The 19,656-nt window shown below is 36.1% G+C and overlaps 1 protein-coding gene across 1 annotated transcript in view; it reads right to left on the reverse strand.

Moving 5' to 3' along the window:
• Positions 1–19,656, reverse strand: part of PXDNL (peroxidasin like) — a 453,123-nt gene that overhangs the window by 14,140 nt on the left and 419,327 nt on the right. The window contains exons 20-21 of the mRNA XM_032421891.1: positions 13,981–14,095; positions 9,265–9,394 (exon numbers count right to left, since the gene is read on the reverse strand). Of these exons, the coding sequence (XP_032277782.1) occupies positions 9,265–9,394; positions 13,981–14,095 (245 nt within the window). The remainder of the gene's footprint in view (positions 1–9,264; positions 9,395–13,980; positions 14,096–19,656) is intronic.

A 19,656-nucleotide genomic window follows, 5' to 3' on the forward strand; every position in this document is an offset into this window, starting at 1 on the left:
TTAAAATTTTTGCAAAATTCATCCAGAGAGAAAGTATGTCCCTTAAAAAGTAGTACTCCATTTTATAGAAATATACTAAAAGTTATTTTGAGTCTAAAATTTACTAATTACAATGTATTGAAATTCCCAAGTATTTACTGGAATATTTGACTGAATTTAGACCAGGTCTATTAAGTAGCAATTATCCCTAAAGCCCACTCAATTTTGTGTCCAAAGTTTCCCACTCTGGAAGTGGCTTGTGATAGATTGCTTTGTTCTGTTCACAAAAGTCAATGGTCCTGTATAGTGGGCCTTTCTCCATGGACCCCTCTGTGGTCACTCTCTCTGGGAGTAGTATAGCTCTCTCCCAGTGACATCAAGTTTGATTCTATAACTCACCCTGGCCAATGACACATGAGCAGAACTAATGTGAGTCATATTAAAGAAAAGTTTTAAACACCAGTCCCAACATTGGGTTTTTTCTTCTACCACAAGAAAAGTATTTTCCAGACAGGGGTGCTCCTTTAGTTTGGGTCTGGAAATTTAAAATCTATGAAGCAGAGACATAGCTGAGTCCCAAAGAGCAGGAAACATTCATCAAGATCTATGACATCCTGGACCATAATGCAACCTTAAACAAATAGAAAAGAATAGATATCATACAAAGTGCACTTTTAGATTACTGTGGAATTAAACTAAAAGTCAATAACAGAAACATCTGCGAATTAGGAAACACAATTCAAATGATCCATGGATCAAAGAAAGAGAAATAGAAAAGAAATGCATTATTTTAAATAAATGAAAATGAAGATATAACATCAAAATTTGGCTAGTATAATAGAAGAATGCTTAAAGAAAAATTCATGGAATTAAATTCATATATTGTAAATGAAGAAAGATATGAAATCAGTATTGGAAATTTGTGTGTTTCTCTCTTTTATATCCTGGTTAGTGTCACTAGGGATTTATGAAACTTACTGATTTTTTTAAAAATCAGCTTTTGTTTTCATTGAGGTTTCTTTTTGCTTTTCTATATTCAATTTTATTGATTTCTGTTCTAAACGTATGATGTCCTTTCTTTGTCATATTCTAGGTTTAATTTTGTTGCTATAATTGTCCTAGTTTCTTATTTTTCTAGTTTCAAATGAGCTAATTCTAGTTTCTAGAAAAACTCTAATTTCTAGAGAAATAAGAGAAAATTAAGCCCAAAACATGGGGAAAAAAGGACATGAAATTTATAACAGAAAACTATAAAACTGAATGCTGGGAAACAATAGAAAATGAAAACAAACAAAAGCTAATTATTTATAAATATCAATAATATTCATAAATCTCTGGTGAAACTAACCAAGAAAACATAGAAAACACACAAATTGCCAACATCATAAATAAAATCAGCACTACTAATCCTATGAACATTAGAAGGACAAAAAAGTAATACTATAAACAACTCTAGGCCCAGAGATTTCATGATTTAGATGGAATGAATCAATTCCTTTAAAGACACAAGTTATCAAAACTCACATAAGAAACAGATATCCTGAATGGCCTATATCTATTAAAAAATTAAATCAATAATTTAAAAACCTTCCAAAAAAAAAAGCACAAGGCACAGATGGATTCACTGGTGCTTTACACTTAGAGAAAAAGTAAAAGCAAGACTCCACAACCTCTTCCAGAAAATAGAAGCAAATAAAACATTTAAAGCCAAGCCAGGTTAAGAAATTATGAGGAAAAAAAAGAAATTATGAATAATACTACTGAACAATACCTCTCATACATGTAGATGTAGATAGTAGCAGATTTAATCTAACAATGTATAACAACAATTACATACCATAACCCAGTGTGATTTATTCCTGGTATACAAGGCTTGTTTAACAGTCAAAATCAGTTAGTGGAATCTATGATATCAACAGGCTAAAAAACAAATCATATGTTCATGATATCAATAAAAAAAAAGATCTGACAAAATCCAACGCTCACCCATGATAACAATTCTCAGTAACTAGTAATAGAGAATTTCCACAAGTTGATAAAAAAAATCTACAAAAATCATCTATAGCTAATATATTTAATGATGACAGGCAGGGTGCTTTCCCTATAAGATTGGGAACTTTCCTTTCTCAAACAGTCTCATTCAAACTTTTAGTCCTAGCTAATGCTATAAGACAATAAAAAATAAATAAATGGTACATAGATGGACAGTAAGATACAAAATTGCCTTTATTCACAGATGATAAAATTGTCTATGTTGAAAACCCCAAAGAATCTATAAAACTGTCATTTAAATGTTTCAGTATATTCACAAAGTTGTACAATCATCATCACAATCAAATTTTGGAACATTGCATCACCCCAAAATAAACCCTGTATACATTAGCAGTCAACCTCCATTTCCTTTTCCACTCCCCCAGGCTTAGACAACTAGTCTACTTTCTATTTCTATAGATTTGTTTACTTTGGCTGTATCCTATGGTATGCTGTATTTCTGACAGGTCTGTTTCACTTAGCATAATGTTTTTAAGTCTCCCCCATGTTGTAGCATGTATCAATACCTGATTCCTTTCTACAGCCAAATAATATTCTATTTCATTACAACATATTCTGTTTTACCGATTGATAAGTATTTGGGTTGTCACCACTTTGGGGCTATTTTGAATAACACTACTATGAATACTAATATATAAACTCACATGTGGATCTATGTTTTCATTTCTCATAGACATATACCTAGGACAGTCTGAGAATTTTCTAAAATCCTCAAGTTCTGGTTGATTTTTGCTTAATATTTCTTTTTGCAATTTCTCTTTCTCCTCTTACATTTTATCATAAGCAGCAAGGTTAAATCAGAACATACTTTCAACACTTTGCTTAGAAATCTCCTCAGCTAAATATCTAAGGTCATCACTCACAGTTTCTGTGTTCTACAAAACATTAGACATAATTCACCCAAGTTCTTTGCCACTTATAACAAGGATCATCTTTCCTTCAATGTTTAATAACATGTTCCTTATTTCCATCTGAGATCTCATCAGAAGTACTTTTAACATCATATTCCTGCCAAAAATCTCTCCAACACAATCTAGGCTTTCTCTAATGGGCACCTCAAAACTCTAAACAGCCTCTATTCATTACCCAGTTCTGAAACCTTTTTCACACTTTTAGGTATTTGTTACAGCAACATCCCACTTCTTGGTACCAAAATCTGTACTGGTTTTCTAGGGCTACAATAATAAAGTACTACAGATCAGGTGGCTTAACAACAAAAATTTATTTTCTTATAGTTGTAGAAGCTGAAGATCAAGATTAAGGTGCTGCCAGGGTTGGATTCTTCTGAGGACTTTCCCCTTGGCTTGTAGATGGCCAACTTCTCACTGTGTCCTCACATGGTCTTCTGTGCATGAACATCCTTGGCATCTCCCCAGCTGTGTGAGTAATAAATCTTCCTTTGTCCATACCAAACAATTACTCTCATGGGTTTTGACATAAGAACCTCACTTTGGGCAGGAGCTTCTCCACATCAAAATGGAGTTGCTGTAACACATTCAGTCACCAAGTCCTGACCATTCTGCTTCACAATTATATCTCCAAAGCTTGTCCTTTTTCTTCCTGTCTAAGATCATCAGCATAGCCTAAGACAGCATCTGCTCACTTCTGGAACACGACAGATCACTGCAGTCACTTTTGTATTCCTTTATCAGTTCTCCCACAGAAACCAGATCAAATTATCTAAATTCAAATGCAAAACATCTTTCTTATTCCTCAGAGACTTGGAATTCAGGAGAACACTTTATAGGCCTTCTTCTTTAGACAGTTTCTGCCTCTCAGACTCATATCATGTGATTTTTCTTATTCTTGATTACCTATTCTCCAGACATACTTGACATCCTTCTGTTCCTTACATATGTCAAAACTGCCTTTAGCTTTAATTGTTTCACTTTCTGTGGTTGTTATATTAGTAATAACATTACCTGTCCCTTAATTAAAAGGAAGCCTCTGAAGTATCTTTGATTCCTTTCTTTCACTCATCCTCATATACTTGTTCAGTGAAGTGATGGAGCTGGATTTTCTGGAACAGTTCTAATTTATGCTTCCCTCCCCCCTCAGGCTTAATTATTACTACTGTTGTCCCCTTTGAACTCATGAAAGAACCCACTTTGGATAAATAAGTTATAGTGGACAATCTATTGCTCTCTTTATCTCCCTTCTTATCTGTTTGTTCTAACTAATCTGAATTCAGAACAAGAATTTGTCTTTGTGACCACTAGGTATCTTTCTAGCTTCACATTCCATCTTTCCAACCACCCAACCAATTACCAAGTTACAGTGAAATACATGATCTTGCCTAAATATGGGCAATGGGTTATCTATCATTAAATTATCATCAACTGCACCCTTTTACATAGATCTCAGAGGAGAAATCTAGACAACTACACCCTAACTTCCTTCCCATTATGGTTCTGGGTTAGTCTACCAATGAGAGGCACTCATGTAAGATTGGAAAGGAAAACAGTATTATTCTCAAGCACAACTGTTAACAGGTACATAGACTGAGCTTCAGGCTCCTGCGAAATTGCTGAGACTCACTGTGGCTTCCGAATGAGCTCCTGTGAACCAAATAGCTTCCAGCACCTGTTTCTATGACCTCTATTCCTCTCACCCTTCCAAAGGTTGTGAAAACCTATGACTTCTTGTATTTAAACCCATCGTACTTGGAATTACTAGAGGGTTTCTGTTATTTTCACTGAAAACTGACTTATACATCTTCTTGGGAAATAAAATGAGATTACATTTTAAATTTAATTTTAGTGTTTCTTCTTTCTATTGAAAAATTTTTAAATCACTTGCAAATTATTTCATATTAAGAAATAATAAAATATTAAAAATGAAAATTCACTCTAAAATGTCATAATATTGATGTGGTGTTCCAAATGATCTTAAGTACATGCAAATTATTTAGTGATATCTGTGTATCTCCATTGTACTATTCATTGATACTCAAAATTAGGCACTGTTTTTGAGTTGTGCCATAAGGTCTGAGATCTGATCGTGTATGACACAATATCTGAAAAATGATATTTAGGCCCATATAATAAAACAGGTAGACTCCATTTTTTACTACATTGAGATTCTAGAAATTGCATCAAAATGTACAGAACATTTTGTTTTCTATAAACAAATGATATACTTGCAGGATAAATTCCAAGCCTATAACATTTAAGTAAATTCTAAAACTAATGATGTAATGTATGGGGATTAACATAACAATAAAAAATTTAAAAATAAATAAATAAATAAAATAAAATACAAGAATGTATTACATTCAAAAAAAAAAAAAAAACAATTTAAGTAAATTCTAGCTCTGGAAAATAATATAATGACAGAGGTGTAAACACCATGAACCTCAACCATAAAATAATAAATATCTGTATGAGAGGCTCCTAGAGAAAGAGAAAACATATCCGTTATACCAAAGGGCTGTGGAAAAAGCATATACCATATGAAGATACAATTCAGTTTTATTATGATATTGAAATTTATACAAAAATATAGTATATGCTTATTTTAATTAATTTTAAATATTAAATGCAAACTTGTGTGTCTTATTTAGCTTGAATAGAACTTGAAATAAATGGCTTAAGAGCTTATTTGAATGGCCTAGATTTCTCTTAAAAAATCTGATGGTTTGAGTCCGAATGTTTGTCTTATTTTACTCTATATTCATACAAAAGGATACTAGAGATCTGAGAACTTGTCCCAAAGTTTCAACTATTCTTTATAAAGCACTTACTGTGACATCAAACAGTTTGAAAACCTCATTTTAAGAATTTAATTTTAATTAAAGGTCTAAGTTCCTATATATCATCTCATTGTTCATTATATACCACCTCCCCCCTGCAACACACACAAACACTCTTTACAGCCATGTAAATTAGGCACTATCACAGATTGAAATAATTAAATGTTCTGAATGTAGTTATGGCTCTAGTTATCTCTACAATGATCAGAATCATATTTAAAGGCAAATATAATTTACTATAATCCACTGATTACAAAACACCTATAACACCATGGAATTTGCCGACCACCTTCATTACTTTGATTCTATCATGGTTAAAGGACCACCATTAATGAATATCTTTTCTAGACATTCCAAAGTCACCTAATAAATGTAAACCATCAACAATGGAAAATGTCAAGACTGGCACTATCTCACAGCCCCGTAGACAAAATGCACCTAGGGTCAGAAAGTAAAGGTAGAAACCCATGGCTAGTAACTGAAGGTTGGAATCTTGTGTCTTAGACAAGGGATGGTCTCAAGAATAACAATAATCTCCTACATGATGAGTACCACTATGGACTACAGTTTCTATATTCTGTTTAATCTACTTCTTCATTGTCTTTAATTTTACCATGAGAAATACACATGGCTTTATCTGGATGCTCACTTTTCATAAAATAAAGGGTTTAATTTCTGTTTTTTATTTATTTACAGAATGTATTGCATTCATGTTGATAAGCAACAGAAAAGCTACAAAGCTGCACACACTGCACATTTAGAAATGTCCTTCTTTAGCTAAGAGGATGCATTTCACATTAACACGGACCATTAAAACGCAGGTCTTTATACAGTAAATGACAGATTAACAACAAATATTAATTTCACAAATCCTAAGGGCTTGTTATATCTGAAAATATGCTTTGTCCTCAAAACTTCTGTCTTCATCATCCTCTCCACCTCTGAGTGCTTCTTGCTCTGGTCATAGACGTAGTTGTAGATGCTCTTGAAAGCCACCCAGGAAATATGGTCAATTTATCTCTGTGTTCCATTCTAAACCTTTTATTTTCTTTTTTCAATCTACTTTACATGATCTGGGTTGATTTCTGACTTGAACCAATATTTCCCAATGCTGGTATTATGTCATATTTATTTATTCATTCAATTTTTATCTGTCAAGATTTTGTTGGGTTTCATTCAGTGTGCCCACAGTTCTGTGCCCTACTGCCCCCTCTTCCCATCAGTGTGTCCCGCCACAGCTCAGGGAAACCTGACTCCTGTAAGAGCTCTCAGGACCTTATAAACTGCCTCTTCCATCTTTGTCCAATCCTTACAAACCCTTTAGATCATAGATCCAGAACTTTTTGAGTTCAAAAAGAAAACAGGGTTGCCTGAGTGGCTCAGTCGGTTAAGCGGTTGCCTTCGGCTAAGGTCATGATCCCAGGGTTCTGGGATCGAGCCCTGCATTGGGATCCCTGCTCAGTGGGGAGCCTGCTGCTCCCTCTCCCTCTGCCCCTGCTGTGTGCTCACTCTCTCTCTCTCTCTCTGACAAATAGATAAAATAAAATATTAAAAAACAAAACAAAAAGAAACATCTGTTGTTTTTATTTATTTTATTTTTTTTTTTTTAAGATTTTATTTATTTGACAGAGAGAGACACAGCGAGAGAGGGAACACAAGAAGGGGGAGTGGGAGAGGGAGAAGCAGGCTTCCCGTTGAGCAGGGAGCTGGATGTGAGGCTCGATCCCAGGACCCTGGGATCATGACCTGAGCCGAAGGCCATCGCTTAAAGACTGAGCCACCCAGGCGCCCCAACATTGGTTGTTTTTAAACAAGTACTATGTGTCAGTCACTGAGGATCCAGCAGTGAAATGGCACCAGCTATTAAGAAATTTACAATATAATGGAAGAGATAGAGCAAGTTAACAAGAAAAAACACTTTTCCTTGATACATTTAGAGATATGTGTTACTTCAAATTGTTATTGGACAACTAGGAGGGCCAGCTACTGCAGTCTTGGAGTATATGGAATGCTTCTAATCACTACAGCACATGTCAAAGATGAAATATCACCACTAACATGTAGATAAAATTGGACTAAAATGTTGCTTATGGATTCTACCGGGGTCTGAAAATCCATAAAATAAGTTTATGAAAAAATAATTTGCTATATAGATAAATGGATGAATGTTTAAATTAACAGGGCCCACCTTCTGCAGCCCAGTGCTGAGGACTTTCTCTTACCAGTATAACTATGACACATAAGCTCACTGAAAATAAAATAAAGGTCCCTAGACTCAGTGGGGTCCCAGAGTCCTAGGTCACCCCAACCATTCCAAGATGGAATAACCTTATCCTTCAAGAATAACCTTCAAGAAACAATGCTTCACATCTTTGAGATTCATGTTCAGACTCAGATTGGACAACTGATTGGACAAACAGGTGTTCTGGTCACAAGGAACGGTGCTGATGGGTAGCACACTGATGCAAACCATGGCTGCAGCCAGCCCCTAAGGGTGGCACACACATCACATCGAGCCGGTAATCTCACATTTCTATACAAGATAATATTTTTACGTTCAAATGCAACAGTAATATGTTAAGGAGGTTACTGTTCACAAAGTACCTCTGCCATATAATCTTGTTTGATCCTCATAACATTCCTGAAAGTCCAGAGGACAGCACTTATTCTGAATGGTCAAATAAATTGTCCAGTTCAGACAACTTATAAAGGTAGAACTTCCTGTCTGCAGACCCTGGGTTCTTCTCACACCCCTACAGTGCTTTCTGCCTCAAGACCACTGATGGTAGGAAGGAAAGAATATGCTTCACAGTGACATTAAAGTCGAAGAAGGAGCCAGCACGGCACCGTGCCTTGAAAGAGATCAGACTTCCATTTCTGAATAAAACCATCTAATTGCCATTTCTAATACAAGCCAAATCTCTCATTGACTCATTCCCAAATTTTAGAAAAAATGAAATAAACCATGAGCCAGAACAACTGGCAAAATAAGCAAAAGTGCAGAGGAGTGTGGAAATTTCATTTTTAACAATAGCTTTTTCAGAAAAGGAAAGCCAGACAAACCAGTAATCCCTAAAAGGCTTGTTTGGACTCCATTTCAAAAACAAAAAAATTATAAGAAAAGTATGTGTTGGCCTGTTACAAATTATCTATATCCACAGAGATAAAGAGAGCACCCAAACACAACTTTCAGAAAGGCACTGAGCAGGAACTCAGAAACTCACTGAGCAGAGAGCTCCATCACTGGGACCCTGTGTATTGAAGATATTGGTATTTGGTAGAAAGGAAATGGATTTTACCCAAGTGCTCCTTCCCTGAATTCAACTATTATAAGGAAACTGTCCACATAAATATAATAACTCCTCAGTATTATTCTGGTATTGTGCTATATATTCACAAAGTCATTGGACAGATTTTTTTTTTTAATCTAGTTATTCCAATCTCTACAACAAGGACATGTTACTTAGGGGAAAAAAACAAACCTGTTCTCTGAGAGCTTTGATGGTTTTTTGAATTTCCACTGCAAAATTGCTGAAATCTTGGGCAAACTTTGCTTTTGTCAGAAGTGTCACGTTTCTACCATCTTCATCAATATACAAGTGATCTTGTTGCCTGTTTATACAAGAAGCAAATAAAATGCTGAAAAATAGAAGTTGCATAGTAAAAAAAATTAACAAATATTCCTCAGGCATTGGAATGTGCAGGACATTGTGACTGCTATGCTGTGTGGACATAAAAAGATGTGACTGGAATTAGAAAATAAATTAAATGACATATAAGAAGATAATCCAGAATGTCACATCTGTTCCACATAGTTTACTCAAAATGATAAGGAAGTATTTCTTAGGAAATAAAGGGAATGCCACGTAGTATTACATATCTATTTGACATATTATTTAGATCTCAAATTATGTCTTTTGCTAAAAATTGTTCATTCTACTTCACAGTGAAAGAGCAGTGACAAATTAAATATTATATATTATATAGCACCCAGGTGGGAAATTTCCTTGCTCTATTATAAATTCATGGCAAGAACTAAATTAAGAATACTAGTCTGACAAAAATCTAATCTTAAACCCGATGCAAAATAGCTCAGTATTATCGATAATAAAAGGAAATAAAAAGTCTTGGGCTGAATTTAAAATATGATTCCTAGAGCTTAACTGAAGTTCTCAAAAGACAGAGGTAAATAATGAGTTTGGAAAATTGAAATGAAAGTTCCATCCACCTATGATTACAATATATTGTCAAAAATATTTTTATATAGATTTGATTTAGTTGATGTGCTATTAATGTCTCAAGTTTTCTTTTTTTTTTCCCCAAATTTTGTTAAAAGTTCTTCTTTGTGAAGAAGCCATTGTAACTTTCAAAACTGTTCTGCTTTGTTCTGCTTGATATATGTCTTCTATTGTTCAGTAAGAAAATAGCTTGCCAGATACAGTACATCCCATGAGCTTGTAAAACAATTCCTAAGCCAAGGACATGTTACAGAGCTTATATCAGAAAGGGAATTTAAGAAAAGATAGCATTGAAAAAGAACAGGAGTTACCAATGCCAGTTACTCAGTCACTAGATCAACCTTATGTCCCATAAAACACTATGAATTAGAGGCACCATGAATCATTAGTGGCCTCACACCAGCTTTTACTATGGTGCTATGTTCAAATTGATTCAAGTGTACCACTGTTGACATGGATGATATTAGTAACAATGGATAATTTTAATTAAGATTATTTGACACTTCTGTTTTCATGGTGCTCTCTCCTGTAGATCATCAGTGTTGAATCAAAGGGGATTTAGCCACAAGGAAGTCTGGATGATTGTATAAAGGTATAACCAAGATTTAAAGTACTGAATGTAGGAACACAGGGAGTAGCTGATATTGGCAAAACCAGATTATACAGTCAGATGGTGTTCACAATGGAACAAGTATGTGTTGGGTGTGGGTTATGTAATAAGCATTACGCTAAGATACATGTGAGGGTGCTTTCCAGTAAGTAGGCTGCTAACACTCTCTCAGAAAAGGCTGACTGATGAACAAGCAGGAAATACAACATTTGTATGAGGAAGACAAATAAGAAGGTAATGACTTCTGCCTGGGGTAGGGGTAGGAGGTGGCATGAGTCAGGGAAGCTAAATAAAGCAGACCATAATTCTTCATCCATTTCAGGGACCATGCAGCTCTGATTGTTCTGACCTAGATGCCACATCGATTCACTCAATGCACCCAGCAGTGCCAAGAGACACTTGAAGCAGCCCTGTCTTTCAGATGAGAATACTGTAACAGAAAGTTAATATGTCCATATGATGCAGCTATTAAATTGTGCAGCTGGATGCAAATCAAGATTTTTAAAAACAAAATTTAGAAGTCCTTTTTTAACCACTACACAGACATTTTAGGCCTGATCATATTTGTGTTTTAGACAGTATGGAAAGAGAGAAGAGAGACAAGGATACCAGCTAGGGAGATTACTGGGGGGTTGTGGGGAAGGTGGGGGGAGGATGGAAGGAAAAGATGGATAGTATGGATGTTGCTATATATTATTAAAAACATGAAACTCAGCATAGAGCTTGTAAGAAAAAAATAATATTTATCAAGTTAAACTGATGTTAATTCATGAATAATGTATTGAAAAATGGCTCAATTTGTGACTGAGAGAGAGTAAATGCAAGAAAGATGAATGTGCAGAGAAAAGTAAAAGTGATATCATAGGCTGAGTGATCTGTGCACACTGAGTGATGGGATTTGGCCCTCTTTGGTCTAAACAAGTCTTCAGCACAACAGAACTATCTACAAAGGATTACTGCAGTGTGTATAGTTAGAAGACAAAACAAAACTGGTATTATCTTTTTATTATCACATCAACAATAAACAGAACTCCCAATTGCAAGGCTCGTGTTTGAGTCAAATTTGATAAGAATGGCAGGAGACTAAAATTGAAATTAACCAATCTGTAGCTGAGTGACTAAGGCTACAGGTAAGCAGAACGTCCATGAGGTCACCATAATCTTAAAGAGTTCAGATAATTTATACATTAATTATTACCTCAAAACAAGTGAAATGAATGTTTCTGGAAGGACTGGGATGTGGCTGTAGGGCAGGGCAGAAGTCAGATAGTGGGTGTTTTGTCCATGCCACATACTTGTGGATGTGACTGGAGAGCCAGATCTCCATTAACATCTTATAAGAAAAAGAAAAATTGCCTGCAAATGTGTCACCCAACATCTACTTCCAATTTTTCTCTGGTGAAACATTTCATGTAGTAGAGTGGATTACAAACCAAATGAAATGCTAAATTAAATAAGGGCCATGTGACTGCTTTCTGCCACTTGAATTATTTAAAGATGGTTCTGACTGAGGTTATTGCTCCTGGTCAACAGCCTACCTTGCAAGAAGGAGCTCCAGGAACACACGGGACAGATTTAGTTTCCTTAGCCTAGAATTTAAGGCCTTTCTCTCTCTGCCTCAATCTCCTTTTATAGAACATTCTTCCAGAATGCTCTTCATCCCTACGTATTGAACATACCAGGTCATTTAGTAACACGCCAAGCCTTACCACTCTGCAAACACACCTAAACTTCTTTGTCCCCATGACTTTGCTCATTGTTCTTTCAGCCTGGGAAGCCCTAAACCTTCATCAAAATCTTAGTCTCTTTCTCAAGATCTCACCTCTGCGTAGGCTAAAAGTCCAAAATTAACCACACCTTGTTCTGAACTACACAGCATCCTAATTGGATTTCATTTCAGTATTATATGAGCACTTCTGTTCAAAGAGTTAATATTTGTGTAGCATTTAAAAGAATGTTTGGCATATAGTGAGCACTAACTATAACAGCATTTGCTATCCTGTCTTTTGTGAAATGTCTATAATGCTGCATCTCACATCACCATTAGGCACTTTACATGTATATGTATTCTCAACATAATAATCCCATAAAGTAGGTATTATTATGCCCATTTTACAGCTGAAGAAACTGAGACTCTGAAATTTTACATAACTTGTGGTTATGAAGCAGTGGAAACAGGGTGTGCACCTCTGCCAGAATCTGAAGCCTTCACCCATCTCCCTTATCAGATGACCCACCTTCTCTCCTAGACTATAAATCTTACGAGACAGACACCATGTCTTGTTCATTTCTACATATGTCACAAATTCCTACTTGTGACTGACGGCAGGAACTCCAAAACTGTATTTTGAATTTGACTGAATTACAATACCTAGGAGGCTGCTACGAAAGACAAAGTTACTAGTGTGTGATAACAAAGTGTCTTCGGGGCACCTGGGTGGCTCAGTCGTTAAGCGTCTGCCTTCAGCTCAGGTCATGATCCCAGAGTCCTGGGATCGAGCCCCACATCAGGCTCCCTGCTGAGCGGGGAGCCCGCTTCTCCCTTTCCCTCGCTCACCCTGCTTGTGTTCCTGCTCTCGCTATCTCTCTCTCTGTCAAATAAATGAATAAAATCTTAAAAAAAAAAAAAAGTGTCTTCAATAGTATCTCTCCTACCGGACTGTCAATTATAATGTTTGTATGTTTGTTTTTGGTAATTTAATTATACAAGCGTCTACTGAATATTTACTCAGTGAAAAGGAGCTACTGTATACACCCATGCTCAAGTCATTGTTTCTGTTTCCGGAGGCTTCCAAGACAAGTGTGAGGAGAAACTTTGTAAAGAAGTTAACTATATATGAAGCTTGTATATGAGTGTCACAGGAGAAGTCCTAACAGATTTCAAAGGAATAAGATTGACATTTCTCAATATCCTGAGGGATCAAAAATATCCCATCTTGGTCACAAATTAAACCTTCCTTGCAAGACACTATACATGAATTAAAATCAACTTAGTTTGATAAATATTATTACTTTTCTTACAAACAGTATGCTGAGTTTCCTATTTTTGAAAAGAATTTTAAAAACAGCAATATCCATAATGTGATTTAAGGAATCATAAATAACATCTATGATGTGCAATTTTCTGTACTTTATTGAGAAATATTTATTGCTAAGCATGCCCTGGATATGATGTCCCAGAATGAAAAGGAACCCATATTTATCACAAAATTTATTTATTTGTTCATCGTTGTATAATTTATCCTATATGTAAATGAGTCAACCATGGTTTCTATAAAACCCCTCAAATTGTATATTTGAAATAAATCTATGGTAAATAGCCCAAAGAAATTAGATATTTATGTACATACCTACTGATTAGATCACTTAAGTCCTTATCTTTCTCATCAGGATAGCTGTACTGAGCAGAGCGTTTCTCTCGAGATTCTTGTGTGAATGCTCTGAACTGTCCTCTACTCCTACAGTCTGTGGGGAAAAAGTATCCACATGAGCATTGTGTGAGATTGGCATCATCTTCCTGTCTAGAGTATCTCTTCAATTGAGGAGGGAGATGGATAGCTCTTCAGTCAGTTCAATTACAGGTTTCTGGTTTTGCAAGTGGCTGCATCTCTGTTTTTACCAAAGCAGATGAAATACCAAGGCAGTTTGCAAAATCCATAGAGTCTCCATAGGGAGAGAAAGCTGAATCTGAGCAAGAACACTGATCATGGGGTACATTTTTTTCACTTAGAGGACTTGAAAATGAGGAAAGGAACAAAAACGTGGTAGACAGAATGCTTGAAATTCTGAGCTCCTCAAATTACTTAATCAACACCTGCTACTAACTCAAGGCTAGTTTTTTGTTTTTAATGACCTCTATTGCACAACAATGTGCATATAGTTAACACTACTGTACTGTACACTTAAAATGGCTAGCATAGTAAATTTTTTTGTTATGTGTTTTTCACCACAATAAAAACACATGAGAATGTTATGAAAATTTTTATATAAATACAAAACAACAACAACAAATGCTCTTTAAATTTCATCTGAAAACAGCTGGATTGGAAACTATGTATATTGAGAAGAGGAAAAACAATGATGTAGGAACCTACCTTTCCAAATAGTAAAACTACTATATATAAAGCTCAAAAAAAAAAAAAAAAAGAATTTTTAATACTGGAATAAAAAATAGATTGAAGTGGAACATGATAACAATCCCAGAGCATTTCACTATGCACTTGAATCTAAAAGGTTACACTGGACAGCATAAATTGGAGGGGTACAAGGAATTACCCTACAGCTTTTTGTGTTGGGCAATGAACAAGTTATTTCTTAGGGAAGGGAGTTATTTCTTAGGGAAGGGAGAGATGTGAAGACAACTTACATCTTCACCTTAGCATATATAAATTAAAATCAAGAGGAATATGCCCCATGATAAATTGTTAAGCAAAGCTGAAGATAAAATTTAAGTTGATTTTTAAATAACAAAATAAATGGCAAATGCTATAAAATTAGACACAAAAGAAAAGTAAAACTTTGTTATGCAATATGAATTTACCAATATTAAAACATATAAAAAATAAACTGAAATGACAACATGTCAAAATGGTGACAGTGATATGTCTAGAACATTGTTATGGTTGTTATTTCTTTTTTCTTATTCTACCTCTATCCTTTGTTTTGTCCCAGTTTTCAATAAGAAACAGTCATAATTTAAACAATTTAAAAACAGTAAATGTAAGTAAGCAGAGAGAAATGGATTATTCCAAGTCTGACGGTGGGCTGAGCCCTAGGACAGGTGTGAGACTTTGGACAATTGAAGAGGAACATGGAAGTACAGAATTCTTCCCAAGGACAGAGAAGTACTCAAGAAGGGAGGTAGAACTGTGGCAATGACAAACTACCTCAATGGGCAAGCTTTGCCAGTGAACTGGTGGGAAATGCATGCAGTTGAAAATGTTGCATGTGTTACTTTTGAAACTATAGTATCGAGACATTATAGATAAAGCTATGCAGTATACTAACAGATCTATATGTGCCTACTTTTACACCATTACTTCAACCTAGCACCTTATCAATAACCAATAATCCATAAATATTTGCATAACTAGGTGAGAAAAAAAGAAATAGAAATGAAAACAAAGAACACAACTAACATATATGGGTTTCACTCATATAGTAAAATTTAGTTTTTCTATTTCTGAAAAGTATATAATTTTTGTCAATAAATATTTATGTGGAACTTACTAAACTATTAGACTAAGTACTGTAGGGAAAATAAGAATGAATAAGGCATGGTTCTTGGTTTTGAAGAGTTTGCAAGTGGAAAAACACAGCATTTCCAGTTAAGCCCATATATCTCCCCCTTAAATCCTCATATAAAAAGGAAAAGTATAGAGGAAGGAGGAGCAAGATGGCAGAGGAGTAGGAGATCAAAATTTTGTCTGGTCCCAGGAATTCAGCTAGATAGGGATCAAACCATTCTGAAAACATATGAACTCAACAGGAGATCGAAGAAAAGAAGAGCAGCAACTCTCTGAACAGAAAAGCGACCACTTTCTGGAAGGTAGGACGTGCAGAGAAGTGAATCTGAGGTGATATTTGTGAAGATAGACAGTGGGGGAGGGGGCCTCTGTCAGCTGCTACTGGCAAGTGATTAGAGCAGTGGAGCACAAAATCGGAACTTTTAGAAGTCTGCTCCTCTGAGGGACATTGCTTCAGTGGCTAAGCAGGGGGTGGAACCCTCGCTGGGACAGTGTGGTCTCAGGACCCTCGGAGTCACAGAAAGACTGGGGGTGCCTGAGTGCGGCAGAGCTCCCAGGTATCAGAGCAGGGAATCCAGTTGCATAGACGGAGCCGAGGAGCAGGCTCTCAGCTCAGGGTCGCCATAAACTGTGATCCACAGCACAGTCAGGCCCCTGCTCTTCCAGCAGGGACCCAACAAGCGGCAGATCCGGAGACACTCCCCAACCTCTCCTGGGGGGAGCAGCATGGGAGTGCACCACAGGGATCTACTGGGTTTGGAGACTCCAAAAGGGGTCGTGTGCCAGAGATAGAAATGCTCAGTCACAGGCCGGGTGAGCATGGAGTGCGGCCAGAGACGGCGAGATGGGAGTGATTGACTGCTTTTCTCTGGGGGCTCACTGAGGAGTAGGACCCTGGGTTCTCGGGTCCTCTGGGGTGGAGACTGGGGGGCTGCCATTTTCACTCTCATCCTCCAAAGGCTGTGCGGAAAGCTTACAGGAAACAAAAGCTCCCAAGAGCAAACACAAGCAGATTACCTAGCAGGGCAATTCCGCCTCCAGGCAAAGAAATTTGAGAACCACGGCAACAGGCCCCTCCCCCAGAAGATCAGCAAGAACAGCCAGCCAAGACCAAGGTTAATGATCAATGAGAACGGCAGAACTCCAGCGCTAGGGGAATACTGCACATAAAATTCATGGCTTTTTCCTCATGATTCTTTAGTCTTTCAAAGCTAATTTTTTTAATTTTCTGTTTTTGCTTTTTCTTTTTTTTTTTTTTTGAATTTTTCTTTTTCCCTTTTTCAACCAACATCTTATCAATCCCTTTTTTAAAAAAACATTTTATTTTTCATTTTTAGAGCCATATTCTATCTCTTCAAAGTAGTTAAGCTTATTTTTGGTATATATATATAAGTTGTTCTTTCTTTAAAATTTTGAGATACAGTTTTTTCTAACAGACCAAAATATACCCTAAATCTCTAGTGTATGGCTTTGTTCTAGTCTCCTGCCTGATCACATTCTCTACCTTTTTTTTTTTTAATCCTCTTCTTTCTTTTTTCAACCAACTTCTTATCCTCTCAATTCCTTTTATAAAATCTTTCATAATTTTCATCTCTACATTATATTCCATCCCTTCATCGAATTTACCCTTACTTTTGTACATATATAAGTTTTTCTTTCTTTTAATTTTTGGGAGGCACTTTTTTCTAACAGACCAAAATACGCCCAAAATCTAGTGTGTGGCATTAAACTATGCACCAGCCTGATCATATTTGATCACATTCTGTTTTTGTTTTTGTTTCGTTTTGTTTTGTTTTATCTTTTTCTTTTTCTTTTTTCATTCTTTCCCTTTCTTTTCCCCCGGGTTCAGGTCTCTTCTGATTTGCTTAGTGTATATTTTTCTAGGGTCGTTTTTACCCTGTTAGCATTTTGTTCTCTCATTCATCTATTCTCCTCTGGACAAAATGACAAGACGGAAAAAAATCACCTCAACAAAAAGAACAAGAAGCAGTACTGACTGCCAGGGACCTGATCAATACGGACATTAGTAAGATGTCGGAGCTAGAGTTCAGAATTACAATTTTAAAGATACTAGTTAGGCTTGAAAAAAGCATGGAAGATATTAGAGAAACCCTTTCTGGAGAAGTAAAAGAACTAAAATCTAACCAAGTAGAAATCAAAAAGGCTATTAATGAGGTGCAATCAAAAATGGAGGCTCTAACTGCTAGGATAAGTGAGGCAGAAGAGAGAATCAGTGATATAGAAGACCAAATGATGGAAAATAAAGAAGCTGAGAAAAAGAGAGATAAACAACTACTGGATCACGAGGGCAGAATTCGAGAGATAAGCGATACCATAAGACGAAACAACATTAGAATAATTGGGATCCCAGAAGAAGAAGAAAGAGAGAGAGGGGCAGAAGGTATACTGGAGCATATTATAGCAGAGAACTTCCCTAATTTGTGGAAGGAAACAGACATCAAAATCCAGGAAACACCCCTCAAAATCAATAAAAATAGGTCAACACCTCGACATCTAAGAGTAAAACTTACGAGTCTCAGAGACAAAGAGAAAATCCTGAAAGCAGCTCGGGAGAAGAGATCTGTAAACTACAATGGTAGAAACATAAGATTGGCAACAGACCTACCCACAGAGACCTGGCAGGCCAGAAAGGACTGGCATGATATATTCAGAGTACTAAATGAGAAAAATATGTAGCCAAGAATACTATATCTAGCTAGGCTGTCATTGAAAATAGAAGGAGAGATAAATAGCTTCCAGGGCAAAAACTAAAGAAATATGCAAACAGGAAACCAGCCCTACAAGAAATCTTGAAAGGGGTCTTCTAAGCAAAGAGAGAGCCTAAAAATAACATAGACCAGAAAGGAACACAGACAATATACAGTAACAGTCACCTGACAGGCAATACAATGGCACTAAATTCCTATCTTTCAATAGTTACCCTGAATGTAAATGGGCTAAATGCCCCAATCAAAAGACACAGGCTATCAGATTGGATAAAAAACACAGGACCCATTGATATGCTGTCTGCAAGGGACTCATTTTAGACCCAAAGACACCCTTAGATTGAACGTGACGGGGTGGAAAATAATTTACCCTGCTAATGGACACCAAAAGAAAGCTGGGGGGGGGGGGGGCAATCCTTATATCAGACAAATTAGATTTTAAACCAAAGACTACAATAAGAGATGAAGAAGGACACTATATCATACTTAAAGTGTCTATCCAACAAGAAGATCTAACAATTGTAAATATCTATGCCCCTAACATGGGAGCAGCCAATTATATAAGCCAATTAATAACAAAAGCAAAGAAACACATTGACAACAATACAGTAATAGTGGGGGATTTTAACAACCCCCTCACTGAAATGGACAGATCATCTAAGTAAAAGATCAACAAGGAAATAAAGACTTTAAATGACACACTGGACCAAATGGACTTCACAAATATATTCAGAACATTCCATCCCAAAGCAACAGAATACACATTCTTCTCTAGTGCCCATGGAACATTCTCCAGAATAGATCACATCCTAGGTCACAAATCAGTCTCAACCGGTACCAAAAGATTGGGATCATTCCCTGCATATTTTCAGACCACAATGCTTTGAAACTAGAACTCAGTCACAAGAGGAAAGTCAGAAAGAACTCAAATACATGGACCTAGAGAGCATCCTACTAATGAATGAATGGGTCTATTAGGAAATTAAAGAAGAATTAAAAAAATTCATGGAAACCAATGAAAATGAAAACACAACTGTTCAAAATCTTTGGGATG

This window comes from Phoca vitulina, unplaced genomic scaffold (assembly GCF_004348235.1).
Source record: "Phoca vitulina isolate PV1807 unplaced genomic scaffold, GSC_HSeal_1.0 scaffold25, whole genome shotgun sequence".
NCBI classification, from domain to species: domain Eukaryota; kingdom Metazoa; phylum Chordata; class Mammalia; order Carnivora; family Phocidae; genus Phoca; species Phoca vitulina.